General features: G+C 38.6%; 1 protein-coding gene across 1 annotated transcript in view; it reads right to left on the minus strand.

The window, feature by feature from the left end:
* Positions 1-18,386, minus strand: part of LOC145670275 (protein O-mannosyl-transferase TMTC1-like) — a 2,166,608-nt gene that overhangs the window by 268,488 nt on the left and 1,879,734 nt on the right. The window contains exon 12 of the mRNA XM_081738705.1: positions 12,914-13,125. Coding sequence (XP_081594831.1) covers positions 12,914-13,125 — 212 coding nt within the window. The remainder of the gene's footprint in view (positions 1-12,913; positions 13,126-18,386) is intronic.

The raw sequence follows: 18,386 nt of genomic DNA on the forward strand, positions 1-18,386 counted from the left end.
TGGTCAGCCCTCGCAGGCCACTGAAGAACAATCAGCGAGGGCCATACTACTGCAAGCGTTCCGTCAAAGAATATCAAAGAACACCACACAGTAATTCGGGAGGAAGTGACCATAGGAGTGAAATGAATAGATTTAAGGTTAATGATATGTGGCAACAAAGCATGATCGGTACTGATGGCACGGACAGCTGGGAATGCAGCGAGCACGGATAGCAGGGAAGGTGAGTAGATTTGTGCTGCTATTGTAATATGGAACAGTAAGAAACTAGGGCAATTCTTTCCTGAAGTAGTGTTGTACTCAATACTTCCACAGCAGCATGATGCTATTATTAGGTACGCATGTATATACCTAGATGTGCTGAATATAGTGCGAACATAAAGACACAAAACATGTTTTGAAAAAAGACTATGAGGTGGGGTGAAGGGGGTACGGACAAAATGTCGCGGCCAAAACATCGCCGCCCAAAATCTCGCGTGGCCAGAAGCTCACCGCTCAAAACCTCGCGGAACAAAATCTCGCCACACCATTATGCCGTCAAAGTGAAATTACAAAAGACATCCCAGGCCCGAATCTCATCTATGTTGAAAATTTAATCGAGATCGGTCGGGTGATGTGAATAGTCCTGTTAATCATTCCATGTTGTATATATATATATATATATATATATATATATATATATATATATATATATATATATACGAGTATATATCACTATTTCTTGTCTGACCTCCAATCCACAGTCTGGTATAGGAGGAGCCTTGAGTTCAAGATCTATTGAGAATTGTACTCGTTTTTGTAAGGTCAAACAACTCAATGCCCCCGAGACGGTATTTTGGACATGATTTCAAGTTGGTATGTCTATTTGCTTCTTACGCATTTCTACGTACCTTTAGATAATGTAGGTGTTCTTCGTTAGCTGTATACTCATTATATAGTAGAGTATATATCTTATTATTTACATTAAGTCAAAGACACTTCTTCTCACCACTTCATCCCATATGTATATTTTACTCCCCCCCCCACACACACACATGTGGGTGAAGTGAATAATTTACCTCTTATGATCTATTTCATTCTGCGCACGTTACTTCAGACACGACATGAACCATGCTTGTAATTTAGAATGAAGAAGGTTTGTCCTTTTCATACATATTTGTCAAATATTCGTGCTACCATTTCTGTGTAAGATTTTTTTTCACTTTCATTCTTACTATGTTCACTTCGCCCGAATTACTCTACTCAGGTATCCTCTACTCAGGGTCTCGTAGTGCTTGACAATCGAAAGTATAACAGAAATTTACAAATGCACACATAAAGTGCTTTTTACTCAAGTGACCTGCAGCGACCGATGAGAAAATATCAACTTGGACACGAAAGAATACAAATTATTACTTATCGTCAAGGCTATTTCAAACAATCTAACTGATTACTGACACGAGCTCAACAATGTCATTATGGTTTAGGAAAGATTTGTCTTCTAATTGCAAATTAATATAATTGAAAACACACATTAGAGACATCGCTAATAAAGTCATTATATTGAATCACATAACTTTCATTAAATACAAAATTTAAAACACTGGTTGCTCACATTACTCCCGCATCATAGATACCAATTTTAGTCTGATTTTTGGTCAAGATTTGCTTTCTACTCTTCTTTTCTTCAAAACCGACCTGCTGAATAATTCCATATTGCTATACAAAATTAGAATGAAGCTTACTTTTCCAGAGATCATAGGAAGACGGAAGAAATGTCACAGATAATTATATCCTGTAGCATGATTATAATCATTCGTTCAATGCACCTACGAGCCGATGGAAACGTTTCACGTTCCATAAAACTACTATACCAGCAAAACAGCACTTCTTTTTTCCGGGTTCGATTTAAAAGGAAAATAACAACACAGCATTATTTATTGTTGCTTCGCTCAAAACGTTACTAGAAGAATATAGATTGGAAGCAATAACAATGAAAGTTCCAGTCAACGACCTTAAGTTATTAATTTCAAATTCTATGTCACCTATTATCACGTTCAAATAAGGAACTCCAGTGGCGTATATGCGGACGAATGTGAAAGTAAATAGGAAAAATAGGTCTAGAGAGGACACTTCCTATTGAAACATACGCTACTCGACTACTTAGGAAAAGAGTAAATGAGACGGATGTAACAAGTGGGTAGTTGGAGTGACCGTAGTTTGCGCAGCAAGCCATAGTGCCATACCTTATCAAAAGCTTTTCCTAAATTCATAAGGACCACACATGATGAGAGAGCTTTATTGAATTGATTGGTCTGAACCGTAGTTAGGCGTAGCAGTTGGTCGCTAATAGAAAAGTTTGGCCTGAAACCTTCTTGATATATTGGTAACACAACGCGTTCTTTAAGATAAACATGTAGTCTGTTGACGAGAATCTTTTCAGGTAACATACTGAAGACAGAATTTAACTTAATAGACCTGTAGGAAGTAACATAATGAATTAACTTGTTTGGTTTATGAAACATGCACATCTTTGAGACCTTCCAATGTGGTGGATAATAACCAGTGTTGAGTATGAAATTATAAATAGATACTAGCTAAGAAATAAATAGAGGTGGAGATTCTTTCAGCATCTTATACGATATACTATCCGTTTCTGGTGCTATGTTACGTTTCCTTCGAAGAGTGGTATGTAATTCAGGAGTCGTGATTGGTATGGTAAGAGTATGATTGAAGTCGGTATGGTGTGATGAAGAAGATTGTAAACAACGTATTCTGGAATTATTAATGCGTTCGTTCTGGCATGGTGACTCAGTTAGAGTGAATACTGTTTGTAATTGGTCGGCGAACGCATTCGCTTTTTCTGCGTCTGAAAGAAGTGGAACATTATTAACATGGAGCGGATATGTTGCAACAGTGTTTTTCCCGTTACTTGATGAAATTTCTTCAAGTAGCGGGTAGGATGTGCTTCGTCTCTCAGCTTATTGCAAGCACTAATCTAGTGCCTCCGTTTATATGCAATGAGGTAGTTTCTAACTGCCTGTTGCCATTGTCTGTGACAATGAAGATGTGCCTCGTTCCCAGTACGATGATACTCTCGAATGTGCTGCCGTGCACGCTTGACAATGGCCAGATATTGAGGCGGTAACTTTGGTCTGTTTGGACGGATTTTGGCCTCAGGAATGGATGTTAAAGCATTTGTATACATTATTCAGCGTAAGCTCTAAACTCCGATAAACAAAATATTTGTATCCTTTCGCTTGTCACAAATACGATTGGCTAATGATGTATCACTCCCACTCCCCATGGGAAGGAGCAAATTATACACGTGCATTTTGACAATACTGTCTCGTGTTGTCCAGATACTTACAGCAGTAGCAGAAAAGAAAGAAAAGAAACTCGAAAGATTAAAAAAAAAAGTATTTGAATTTCGCTCGTAAACAATTGTTGCTTAGTGAGTAAAGGTTTGCCTTGTTGGTGTTTCACCACAACACTCGCGGAACCGGGATTCATGCCATTCATCTTTCATACTTTAAAAGCAGAACACCCATCCACAGTTGAGTTGGCGCCATATTACTGCGCTTGCTTAGTGTTTATTTCTATTGTTTCATTAGCCGCACTCGATTGCAGTATTATTAGATAATCCGTATTTTGTTTTTGTTATTTATAATAATATAGCAGTTTTATATGAAGCTTCATAGTAAAAGTAATAATGCAATCACATGAACTATTTTGCGGAGGAGTACAAGCGTCGGCAGGACAATAGCAAATCAGCGAGATTTAGTTTCACGTGGCTTTGTTTATCGTAGTTTAGAGCTTACGCTTAATAATGTTTAGTTAAGGTATCTGTAAGCCGGGATATAGTATAATACAATTAAGGCTCGGTAGTTGGTGCTGTTAGATGTCGAACGTCTCTTTCAATGGTGGTTCTATTAGTATTCCAATCAGCTCTATCATAACGTTTAACAGTACGATAGACTGGAGTAGTGTGGCAAAGATAGCCCTTATAAATCGTTAGTTTTACCGGGCAATGATTGCTACGGATTATGTCAAGAACCTGTATTGTACAGTCACCGACCAGATTAACTGATGTGATTACAACATCTGGTGTTGTTTGACTACTTGGCCAGGTATGACTAGGTAAGTCATGGATATGCAAAAGTAACTGTTGAGTTACGTAGTTCAAAAAATGTTGTTTTTACCGGTTGCTTCGACTATGGATATTGATAACAGTCATATTGATGACATTTGCAAAGTTTTGGACAATATAATTGAAAAAATCGAATGGAATTGTATATCTCGGCCGAATATAAATTGTAGCAACGTTTATAACGATGGTGGGAAACGGAGAAGAGATGTTCTGGATGATTGAGACAAGCCTGTAGGTGATATTATCTGAATGGTAATTTTGGTGAACAACCTGTTGCAACTCCACCTTGAGCTCTGGTGGCAGGTCCTCTATAGTTATATCGATGAAGGAGATAACCTGTTAGGCGTGCTGTGATATTAGGTTTGGATGAAGTTTCATTCAGAGCAAAAATATCAATTTGTTTCTCGAGTAAAAGATGCTCGAAGATGAGTTTGTATTGTTGGAAATATATTATATTAATAGATAAGAAATTCATGACTACAAACAATGATGACAGATTTAAGCAATAGTTTCAAGAGGCGCGATTTGAAAATGAGCATATTGTCTTGCACATGTATCATACATATTGATGATAAAGAAGATTTTACAGTGGCAGTAATGGTGCGAAGTATATGATCGCGTTGAAATGGCATCATGTTCTGAAGCATTATGGTGAGGTAGCGAAAAAAATCTTCTATACTGAGCGGATTTGCAGTTTTATCGCTACTTCAAATAGGTGCAGTAAACTCCGGGCGAGTAGGTTCTGCAGGGGGCTTAGCCTTGCAACGGTAGCTGTACGTGGGGTGCGCTTCTCAGCAAGTGGAACACTTTGGAGGTTGTTGTTGATTTTGACACAGCCGAGTTTCATATTGGTTGCCACAATATCCGCATCGCGGTTTATTAGGACAGTTGTTAGTGAAATGAGAGTTGTAGGATTGACATCTCTCGCACCTAAGAGGTACTGGCACAGGAGTTTTAGAAGGCTCGACTCTATGGATTTTCTTATAAATAGGGGCACCATGTGCCAGAAGGTAATCAATAGTCTGTTGGGTTTGTGATAAAACGCGAACCATATATGTTGGTCCGTTATTGTTTTTATGCGTATGCATTTTTCAATGTTGATGCCCTCTTGAATAAGCCCCTCGCGCACTTCGTCATCCGTGAACTCTGGAAGAACACCACAAATAGACAGATAACATTGGCGATTTCTTAGGAGATGGTGGATGTTTCGGTCTAGAATCAGACATTTTTGTTAATTTTGCGTTTTCCCAAAGATTTCGTAAGATGCTTTATTACGTAAATAGGTACCGAAATTAGGATCTTTTGATTTTATAATGTATCCATTTCTAGTCTGGACTATTTGTTCAACATTAGCGCGTGGAATGTACTTAATGATCTGGAGAAAGATCATCTTTGGATGAGAGTATTTCGGTTCAAAATCGGTGAGGAGATAATTGTAAACAGATCTGGAGTTATGCTGAGAGTTACAGGTGATGATTCTAAAGGTGGCGATCCAATGTCCATTGGTTGGATATTAGAAGATTGAGATTCAACGCGAAATCTCTTTGCAGATTGGGTTAAGCCAGTAGATGGGTGTCTTTCTTTAGACGTACTCGCTACTGGTTGACTACCCTATGAAGAGTGTCGAGTCCGACTAGTAATTCCAGTGTGCGCAGCTTGGGCACGTGACGTGTCTATATTTGTAGGAAGAGAAACCGGTAATCCTGTATGTCGACCGAGAACCGATTGTCCGTTAGGATTGTCAGAGTCCACCATCACTATGAAGTAGCCTAAGGCCGAAGCCCAGAAGAATATGAAAATAAATGAAAAGATGATGATCATGATGATGTTCAGAAAAGAAGTTTGCCCTCCGAAAGTGAAAACTTCCGTCAACCCTCTAAGTGATGCATATCTGCTTCGATACACAAATGCGTATTGCAACACTTGGTCCTAGCTAGCACACAAACTTACACAAGAGAGGTTAGGGTCCTTGATTCAGTATATGATGGTGTAATGACGATTTTTTTAGGGAGACAGATTTGTTTGAAATCTTTATTGTGATTCACATGTGGGAATAAGAAAAACTGCCACTAGAGGGTTTCGCCCTCTCTCTTGGCCTGGGATGTGGGAGCATAAATTATTTTTTATTTCATTTTTGTTGGGTAGTGAGCTGTGAAAGAAAAAATTTGTATGCGTAACAATATACAAATGGCAAAACGTTGCAAACACATACACGTACAATAATATAATCGAAACTATTTGAAACAAAATAACATTTATGAACAGTAACAATATCTTTACTAATATATAAATAGTACAACAGAATAAGTGCGTAAAATAAATATGAGATACAGAGAAATCAACAAAATAAATGAATAGTCAAAATATGAGTATACAAAAGTGCTAAAGAATATAAGCGTATTGTAAGGTAAGATTTCCATGCTCATGATAATGAACGCAGTGCACATCACATCACAACACAACACAATGAAATGAGTTAGTGAGACGAATGCTAGTTAGTTTTCTGTCTTGAGGCAGCTCAAGACTGATGAAAAACGTTGGGAAGCCCTTATTAGTGTTGTGGGAGACAGTGCTATAATGGTACAAGATGAAAAATATCGCCATGGATGAGCTGTTATCAGAAAAATCTTTCATGATGATCATCATCTGGAAGTTTTCGAGCATAAATGGAAAGGAGGATGCTTAGAGGTCTATAGCAGTATCGGTACTGCCAGTATTGTTACAAGTCTATGAATATGGTGTATAAGTCTATAAAAGCTTTATAAGTATTCAGTAATAATTTAGAGTTTAAACCCCAGTTTTCACCTACAAGACGACGCAGAAGCTTTTTTTTTTTTTTTTTTGTTTCACAGCAAGTTTCTGGAGTTGGGCTGTCTACTGCAATTTATCATCGAAAACAATACCTAAATAGGTAACAGTTTTAGTCGGCTATAGAAAATGATCACCAACACGTATCCGTAGCAAATTTGGATTACGATGAACCTTACTGTGGCGGTTGGGCGGTAAAAGTACTAGCGTATGTGTTTTATCTTCGTTAACAGTGAGTCTCCATTTATCACACCATTGAAGAAATGCTGTAATTGTAGCCTGTAAGTGGACATTAATTTGCTAGATTGTTTTACCAAGCGTGAGAAAAGCGGTATCATCCGCATGTTGGAACAAATATGTATTAGGCGCTGCAGATGGCAAATCCGGGTCATAGAGGATGTAAAGAAGAGGTGATAAGGTTGAACCTTGTGGTACACCAGTGAATGGGAATATAGGATGCGATAGAGAGCCGTTGAAGTTCACATAGGAAATATGGTTGAGTATAAAGGAATATATAACTCGGAAATAAGTTAGAGAAATTCTTAGTTTCAAAAGTTTATAAAATAAGCCATAATGCCAAATGCGATCAAACGCTTTCTCCAGATCCATAAGGATGAGACAAGAAGGTAGGGCTTTGTTATAATGGTTTGTAATAATAGTGGTAAGGCGAAGTAATCGGTCATTAACACTATATAGTGGCCGGAATCCTGCTTGGTGAGAAGTTAGAAGGTTATGCTCATTAAGATATGGATGGAAACGGTGTACCAGGATTTTTTCAAATAGTTTACCTAACGTAGAAGTTAATTGTATGGGTCGATACGATGTCAAGGAGTGAGGCGGTTTCTTAGGTTTTAAGAACATACAAACTTTAGACATCTTCCAGTCTTGCCGATAATAGCCAGTTCGTAGAATATACGTACAGATTCTTGCTAAGAAGACACAAAATTGTACTGAGCATTCTTTAAGAATTCTGTAAGGTATAGAATCAAATCCAGGAGCAGTATTACGTTTACGTATGAGTTCCACGTATTTCATCAGAAGTCATCTCCTGAGTCAAAGGATTGGAGTTAACTAATTCGTGCGATGTCGAAGGTTGGAGCAATCGGTTAATTGCCGGCTCAGATAGTCGGGGAATTAAACAGTGTATGGATAGAGACGGTGTAAAGACTGTTTGCAGATGAGATGCGAAAGCATTAGCTTTTGCTTAATCTGTCTGCAAAAGGTGATCGTCCTGTACAAGAGGGTAAGTAGTACAAACTTTCTGTCCAGTCAATAGGTTGAATTGCTTCCAGTATTTTGTAGGGTGCGTTTCCGTCTTCAGCTCGTTGCACGCTTTACTCCAACTAAATCTTTTGTGGTTAACAATGTAGTTGTGAACTGTGTGTTGCCAACGACGCACCTGAGCTAAATATTCTAGGTTTCCTGTCCTCTCGTATTCACGAAAATACTGTCTGGATTTTCTTATAAGTGTGAGGTACTGGGGTGGTAATATTGGTTGATCCGTTTTAACATGGTAGGTAGGAATATTCTTGTTAGCACTGTCAACAAGTGCAGTGGTAATGTTATGAACGGCGTTGTTGAGATCAATTTCAGTTGTTGGTGGTTCCAACTGATCCAACGCGATAGTGATATCATACCTATACTGTTCCCAGTTAACCTTATCATACAAGAGAATATTTATTGTGAATGATGAAGACGATGGTTGATGTGCATGATTGATTTGGACCTTTATGGGTAGGTGGTCACTACCGATACAATCAAGAACAGTTACAGTAACTTTAGCAACTAATGAAGCTGTGCTAATATGAACATTGGGAGTAGTTTTGCTACTGGACTTGCTGTGTCTGGGTAGATTGTATGTATGTGCACGCAAACCTATCGATATATAATCAGAAAATTGAGTTTTATCTCTTTCGGAGCGACTGTGAATATTCAGGTCTGCTAAGATTAAAAGATGACGATACTGACGAAACAAGTATCGAAAGAAATCTAGTGGAAGTATATGTCCTGGACGGACATAGATCGTAGCCACAGTTAGAGCCAAGTTTGGTAGATATATTGTCGTCACTAAGTGCTCGGGTAATGGAGCACGCGTTGGTACGGAGTGGTGTATATAAGAAAGTTCATTGCGTATTCCAATTGCTACGACCCCTTGTGCTCTGCCATTGGTGTCTGGGTAATCATGCCGTACACAGTGATACCTGGGAAAGCGTATGGATTGTGGAGGTTTAAGAGCTGTCTCATTCAATGCAAATATATCGACCTGTTCAAATAGTATTCGATGTTGAGTCAAAGATCGAATATTCATAACAAGAATAGTCAGACCCATACTGAAAGAGAAGGAGTGGGTTTTAAACTGCACAATCGCGTGGTGCAATATGAAAGTGAACAAAAGGACCTGAATACGTGGCATATAGATTAACTTGGAAGATAACAGAGGCCACCGTAATAACATGGTCAGGAATGAGCTGAAGTTGGAATAGAAAAAATATTTTCCAAAATAAGCGTGATACGTCGCAGGAAGTTTTCACAGTGATAGATGAAGCAATAGATTGTGTGAATGGGACTGAAGCATCCGTTATACGGAGCGAAACTCATTTCTGGTTGATTTGGATCAGGTGCCGGCTTAGATTTGTATTTGGAACTGAACGTGTGGAACAAAGTGGTTGCTTTCCCGTATTATTGCACTCCATGATTTTATGTTGTCTTGCAAAATATCCACATTTGGGAACATTTGGATATTTTGACGTGACGTGCGCATTATGGATTTGACACTTCTCACATCTAACTGGGAGAGGTGAGGTAGTACGGGTTGGGTCTACACGGTGTCGTTTCTTGAAGATGTAAGCTCCCTCTTGCAATAATGTATCAAAAGAAGTTTGAGACGTGGTTAAAACACGAATCATGTATGTAGCACAATTCTTATTTTTAATGCGAATACATTTCAATACATCAATGCCTTCTGCTTTTTAAGTTCCTCGAGAACTTCATTATTCGTTATTTGTGGGAAAACGCATCGAATAACAACAGACATCATCGGTGTGCGAGGTGGTGGTGGATTTTGCTTTACTTGGTCAGTCAGATTCGAAAGCTTGGTATTTTTACCCAATATTTTATAACTGGCTTTATTACTCAGTGTTATGCCGAAATTTTCGTCATCTGATTTATGATACCATTCTAAGTGAAAATATTTGCTTCACACTAGCCCGCGGAAGGTACTTCATGATTTGATTGAAAATGTGCCGACTATTGCTGTATTTGGCGTCATAATTGGTTAATAGAAATGAATAAATCTTCGGGCGGGTCGGTGATGCAATATAGATAGAAGGTGTTACCGAGGTAGACGGTGTAGGCTCTGGCGGATATGTGGTAAACTGCATTTCTCCCGTGCGTTCAGGTGGTTTCTATATATATATATAAGTAGGTGAATGGGATCGAGAGCGTTTATCTACAAATTCAGCACTACTTTCAGACAACTGTCGACCGCGCCGATTTTTGCGAGGATCCCTTCCTGTATCTTCCGAAGGGTTATAAGTGGGATGCATAACTATCTCCGGTAACCGATGCATGATCCAAATGGATCAAGGCAATGAAACAAGAGATACTCAGAAGGTAGTATATATATAGGCGAAGAGCACTCCGTTCGGATAGGTGTTACAGAAGACAAAAGAGTTGGTCAGAGTGTGAATACAAAAATGACCTTCAAAAATTTTTGGAAAAACCCTCCAGAAGATGAGGATCTTTTGTCAGACTCCTAAGTAGAGTATCTGTACTGATCTTACAAGTACGTCTGCAATACTTGATCACTGCCTAGTATAGTAACTAACTACGAGAGCAGTTAGGTTCGATGTGTCGTGTAATAACGAAAGGGAAACCAAGATTATAAGCATGGAAGTTAGATACACTACTGGACAAGACTTGTTAAGCAATGCAGCATGAAATAGGAGCATGAAATATTTTTAATATGTGTTTGTTCCTTTACATGTTGTGGTTTTGTGTCTTCAATATATCAGAAAGGTAAAACAGTTCTATTAAAAAAAACAAAGTAAACATGATGAGGTGCTCAGAAAAAATACGAATATTTAATGACCGTAAGATACAGGCAGACACTTTTTCTGCTGCTGGCAAGGCTTTAGAAATCTTCTTCACCAACATCAAAGCTTGCCACAAATTATTTTATTATGGGCTATTACTATTCAGTGACCTGGAATAGTTACTAAGAATAATTACTTTAATTTAATCGTTAATGAATGTTTTCGCAGATCTACCTTCTGGCACAATTGTTAACTACATGCACCTTTGGTGTAAGAGCTCCAGGGTTCGATTTCTATTGGGACCGAATTAATAACTTGAACACATTATACTGGCTCGAATTCCAACTTAAACTACAAGTCCACGCCTCATATAGACTCGGTCTTGAAAAGAAACACTAAACTTCAGCAAAGAAACACATTGCCGAAGCATTATGTTTTTATAATGGTGTTAACATATTTAATATTAATTTTATTTCAAGTGGAGTTGCTACTTTAATGACCAACGAAAATAAAGGATTTGAATTTTTATGTCTTGCTCTCAACAATACAACATAAGAGAAAGAGAAAGTCATTGAAAATTTTAAGAGAATGTTACGTATCTATAATTTTACAGAATGTCTTTGCGTGATCCGTCACTAGTACAAAATATGAATCAGGCAGCACAAACCGAAAAGGAACGAGAAAAGACAAGGCCTAGCATCTTCATGGATCTACGAGGAGGAATTTACATACCAACAATCAAGTTTAAGATGGAATCGGTTAAGAAATTGAGATTTACCTGAAAATCATAGGATATAATTATGTGGAAGACAAACGTTTCGCGTGTCGTTTACTTAGCGTTGATGACGAAAGTTTCTGTTCAAATGAGTGAATATGTGACTCGAAACATATAGATGAATATCTGAAGTTCCATGAAAACAGCAAAAGTGGCAGAGAATACATATTAAATAATTCGATCTTGTAAAACGACTGAAACATAGAAAATTATCGACTGCCGATTGGAGATTCAAATTCAAGCTGAACAACAGCTGAAGCGTTGGAAATATATTTTTGAAACTATTAACTATTGTACAGTTTGTAGGTTCTCACAATTTGTCATTCTGGAGTCCTAAACTTTGAATGTATAGGCTATTTTGGTTGTAAATTTTTGGATTTATTCAAATGAATTCGTAGATTTGATGGACGTTTATGCCAATAATGATCAATATCTCAGAAAAAACAGAATAAATATATAAAATTGATGGCAAAAAGGGAAATATATGGAAAATTGTTCGAAAACAAATATTATACGATTATTCTTGATTGTGTAGAAGATATCACTTGTGAAAAGCAGCTATCTGTAGTATTGCAATATCTAAACAAAAATACTGCTGAAATCGTGAAAATTTTATATTTACTTGTCGATATTTTGACCGGCAGTGTCGTTGACGATTTTTGGATCTGATATCAGCCAGAGGTTGCGAAAGGTGAGTGGAAAGCGTTTCTTTGCATAAAATGAATTCGCATTTCAAGTATTCCGTACATAAACTTTCCATTTTCATATAATTCTTAACAATGAATGGAAACTATATATTCAATTTTAGTCTCATCACTTTACAGTTAACTGTTCGAAGTGGTTACACACACAATTAATGTAAGTATTGTATGATTTTAAGTACTCTCACAACATGTTTGGTGTATCCTACAGCAAGCATCTTGAAACACTATAACTTACCAACTCCCTTCGTCTACGAACTTTCGGCCAGATCCATGAATTCGTAGTGAATGTTTTTAACTTAAATGTGTTTCCACAAGTCTATTTATAATTTAAAACTAAATAATAATTTACCAATGTAATTGTCAATTATTAAACTCTCACAGATTGATACACGTAGAACCATGTTTTTGAAACAAAATTATTTAAAGATACTTTTTGTGAAGTACAAAAGAAACGAGGCGAAATTACCTGATTTGTGTAGCCAACGTGCGTATTCTGCTAAGTTGTCTGCATTTTGCGGTTCCAATACTGTTAGCCTTCTTAATAGATTTCCAACGGCATTCTCTCTCCCAAGGGTAGTATATAGCTTCACAAGCAACAAGTAAGCAGGCGCGTAAGATGTATCCAGAAGAATGCACCTATTTAACATCCGAACAGCATCTTCCGTTCTGTTTATTTTCCTAAAAAGAAAAACACGAAGTTACAAATTAGTGAACACAAACATTACGGAATACCTTACATAATCATATACTGTTTACAAATTTTAATTGAATAACTGAATAATATATGTCTTTATTTTCTCTCAAGACAGAGAAGATAATGCTTATTCGTTTTGGCTTATATCGAGTTTAACTAATCCTAATTCTAATTCAAATAACAAGTTCATTTTCTTTAATGGATTCAGTTTCATTTCATCTGATTAATTAACTAATTATAATAATGAACGGGGAGACATACTGCTCAGATAAAGACTTCCGAAATAAAATAATGTTCAAAAATAAGACTTCTAAAAAGTGTATGTGACATATACGGAAAATCCCGTTTGGTAATGCTGGATGTATGCTATAACCAGGGGCGTCACTTCAGACGAAAATAGCATTGGAAAGTATAACAGTTGTAGCCAAGGGCGTCATTTAGGGGAGCAATAAGGGACAATTACCTCCCAAGAGTTTGAGGAATACATATCAATTGTCTCTAAGCTTGATTAAGCAAAGCAATAGTACAAACATTTATAAAAAATAAAACACACGTTATAAGAATGCTAACAGTATAACAGAAAGAATAATATCGTTATATAGTGAAAAAATGCTCTAATAGGAATTATAATAACACTTATAAAAGCTTAAAAACAAATATATCAGAGAACGATAACTAGTTAACCGATGAATAAAGGCGAAATTGGTAACTAAACTATTCACACACCCAAAACATAATACAGAGTGAATCATGGTAAATGAAACATTTGAAAGTGGCAACACCGCCAAACTGAAGCACATGGTGGTACTAGTTGCCATGCCGTCTATATAACAGACTGCCATTTAGTTTACCATGAGATGTTGGCCAGCGTACGTGCGTGTTCAAGAGGTGGAAGCCTTTGTATTGTTGCTATTCAGCGTGAGCTGCGACGCGGATCGGCCAAACATAAAAGCTACAATGGAGAGGTGGGTGCAGCAATGGAGAGCCACCAGGTGAGTGCAACAATGGAGAGAATCTGGTACTGTCGTCGACAAGAAGCATGAAGGACCTTCAAGCATAGTCTGTACACCAGAAAACAACGATCGTGTTCTCCAGGCTTTGCAGCAAACTCCTCAAAGATCAAGGTCATTGCCATACAACAACATTGCGCATGTCGCAAACATCATTGCATTGCATTTTGGACGAAAACTTAAGCTATCATTAATACAAGATACAAACTGCGCAACAGCTACGACAGGTTTGAGAAAAAAATCTTAGAAAAGACTTTTGTGAACTGTTTTAGACAAACTGAATCGTGGTGAAGACTTGTTGGGCAATCTGAAGGTGTCTGGCTAGGCGAATTTCCACCTAAATGGAAGTGTTAATAAACAGAATTTTCGTTTCTAGTCGGACACAAATCCTCAAATTGACCACGAGACTCCTACAGCCCTAAGGTTGTCGTTTGGTGTGGCGTCAGTGGTATTAGTGCATTGTGGGCTCATATTTTTGAGAAGAGGGAAGTGGAAGCCGTCACGCTCGATGTCAAGCGCTATGGGAACATGATTGTCAACTTTGTGGAACAGATCTGCCCAGAGAAGCGCACCCCAACACAGCATGGTTCCAATAAGATGGGCTTTTTCACATGCCGCTCGATCGTCCATGACCATCTTGAGAGGAATTTTTCCGCAAACAATAATCTCCAGCTTTGGAAATAAAACAATGCCGGCTAGGTCCCCAGATCTCAGCGCCTTATACATTTTTTGGGGTAATCTAAAAAAACAAAATATATTCCCATGCTGCGTAGTCTTGCCAATATAAAGGCAGTGATTCAAGAAGAGATTGAAGGAATACCACGTGACATGATCCGTGATGGGATAAGGGATTTCCGTCTAGACCTGTAGATTTGCATTGATGCAAAGAAAACATTTGAAGGATGTTAAGACAATAATGACATTCTGATATTTGTAAATTACAGACATGTTCAAATTATTAGATTCACGCTCGAAAAAGGCAAAATTGATGTAGGAGTCCTAATTTCAGAGTTCTAGCCAATATAGGATCCTTCATTTGTTTACTGAACAGTTGAAGTGGTGATATCACCGTTGAACATCAGATGATATTGGTAAGAGAGGGAAATTCTGAAAGAGGTGTTTCAGTTGTAGGTAGCTATTGTGGTTCCTATCAACAAATTATAGTCAGAAGAGTTGTGGTTGCTGTCGTAAGAAGTTAATGACATCTAAAGCGTTCAACAGTTCGAATGGGTCAGTTTAAAATGATCGTGACGTGTTTCGTGTATCAATCTTTTATTCTGTGTAGTACTGTAATTGCAGCGTAATGGGAAAAGCAAAAGACCTTTCTCCGCGTAAAATGGAAGTTAAAAAAATACTTCTGCTGGAAAGTCTACTCCAATCGTGGCAAAGAAGCGCCTAATCGGCACGAGGCCTAGAATATTGGACTGCTGACGATTGGAGAATAGTGTATTTCAGTGATGAATCATGTATATTTGTGCCTGATGAATGTTCACAATATGTGTAACGATGACCTGGAAGGAATTCAAGTCGGAATGTCTTTAATAAACCGTGAAGCATCCTACTTCAGTCATGGTCTGGGGTGTGATCTCTGTCTTCGGGCCTGAAAGACTGTATATTGTAGAGAGGACAATGAAGCACGACTAATACCTACAAGTTCTTCAAGAAGAACTGCTTTCCCAGACTGCACTCTGGTTTAGTGACATACAATTCATCTTTATGCGTGATGAAGCCCCATACCACCAGGCCAAAGCTGTGACAAAATTCTTCGAGGACAACGAAATTAGTGTTCTTCCGTGGCCAGACACTAGTCGTGATATGAACCCGATTAAGAACTTTTGGAGCTTCATGAAAGAAAAGCTAGAGAAGAAGCACATTAAAACAACATTTCAATTGATCAAGGAGATCAACAATTTGTGGTAGCACGATGCTGAATTGATGGCAAAATGTGCTAAACTCGTACATAGAATGGCACAAAGAATAAAAGACTTAATAAAGAATAAGGGATTTCACATACTTCCACTTGGCTCTCAACTCTCCGGCCGAGGTACCTAGGTATCGAGTCTAGGCTTTGATCGATCCTGAGTTGTGGACGCAACCAGGCAATCATTGCTACGGGCGTAGTGGTGCGGCGAGATAGAGGGTTTCACCCGAGAGAGGCCAGTTATTTTTGGCTATTGCATCATTTCATCATTTCTTCTTCTCATTAAGTCTACATTCATCTGAGTTACGCACTTTGTTGATTCATCACATCAATCTAGACGACCATGGATATCGACACCGGGCAAACAACACCCTCATCTTCTGCTTCAACTGGTGCTATCAGCAAGACTGATAAACGCAAAAACAGCAAGGGTTCGCGGGCAGGTGTCCGATCTCGGTCGCGATCTCCAGGCCCAGTGCGAACTACCCGCAGTCAGCAAAAATCGCCACCGCCAAAAAAGCACCATTCTTCGCAACCTGTGCAACCTCACACTACCGAGATGGAGGTACCATCTCCTGACGATAGGCAGCAATTTCCTTCTCTAGAAGATATCTCAAAGCCGACGTTCTATTCTTATCTACTTACTAATTATGATCCGAAGTTCCAAAACGAGAAACAAATTTTTCTTCAACTAACAAAGTATTTCACTCGAGCACAAGTCACTCAGATCACTAAAACTCGCAACGGGATCATAATTAAATCACCAGATCCTAACTTTGCAACGACTATTCGAAATAAATACTCATTTGAAATTTTTGGGAAAAACGCTAACCTGCAGAAACTAACAGATAAACATATAAAACAGCAACCTCCTCCACGCCGACAACCTGCTTTATCAGTAGTCATACGTGGAGTGGAACCAAGTATAAGCGACGATGAAGTCAGCGAGGAACTAAAAGCTGAAGGGCACTCCATTCTCAAGTGTTTACGCATCAAAAGCGTACATGGCGCAACTTACATGGTCCGCGTTTTGACTAGCTCTCAAGAGACCATTGACGATTTACTTTGCAATGGAGCTTTCATTTATAAAAAACGCCACAGAGTGGAGCCATCACACACTCCAGCTCCCCTTCCATTGCGTTGCGAGAAATGTCAAATTTATAACTCGCATAGCACAGCGGAATGTCGTAATCCTGCGAAATGCGGATACTGCTCGCAACTTCATAACACGAAAACCTGTCCAAACCTCCAAAATCCGCCAGCATGTAGTACTTGTGGAGAGGCTCATCCCACTTTTAGCTACAGGTGCAAAGCACGGCCCCGTCCTGAACCAAGCAAGCCAGAACTAGTCGTGCCCTTAAAGGTTACGGCACCTACCGACAATCCTATGGATACGCCAACTTCTGTTTTTCAACCAATTCAAATCAACCAGTTTCTTTCTTTTCTCACCACAGCACTTCAAAATATTCTTCCCTTTCAACGGCAACACGTCTTCCAACAAATTCAACTGGCAGCCAAAAGAATCCTCAATGTTAACTTCCAAGCTACTTACTCTGGTCAAAATGTATATTTTCACTCTTCTATTCTCAACACTGACCTTGCAACTGATACACATTGAGTTTTCAGACATGGACTCTCATATTAGTTTATTGTTTCTGAATATCAGCTCCTTACAGGAACACAGGACTTTGTTTGAACAACTTCTTTTGGAGGAAAACATTCATGCATTCTTACTAAACGAAACTCACCTTACAGCTGCACGCTCTAGCAAAGTTTCAAATTATCATGTTCTTCGCCATGACAACGCCATACCAGCCCGCAGAGCAAATGGTGGGGTAGCTATTGGTTTCCCTCGAAGCTTACCATATCGCATCTTTCATCCTCCAATACAAAATCTGTCTGAAAACTTGGTTGTTACGCTCTATTTTTCAAACCTTTATGTAACCATTGCCACAATCTACATTCGCCCTGGTCATGAGCTTCCTTATGGGTTTTTTCAATATATTTCCAATAACTTCAGAATGTTTGTAATCATGGCTGATATCAATTTTCACAGCCGTACCGATCGTCAGAAACGCCACTTCCAGGATTTCATCACCACTCACACTACCGGCACTATTCTGCAACTACCCAAACCAACTCGACATGTTTCCAACACTACACCAGATGTAGTCATAGTTTCGCATAATCTCATAGACCGATGCACTGTGCACGTACTCGATCCGATGGGCAGTGATCACCTTCCAATTAAACTTTCTATCACACGCCGAGTCTCCAACCCATCCAATTCTATTCCATCACGTGAAGTCCCACG

Source organism: Thermobia domestica, chromosome 14 (assembly GCF_964235325.1).
Source record: "Thermobia domestica chromosome 14, izTheDome1.hap1.1, whole genome shotgun sequence".
Taxonomy (NCBI): domain Eukaryota; kingdom Metazoa; phylum Arthropoda; class Insecta; order Zygentoma; family Lepismatidae; genus Thermobia; species Thermobia domestica.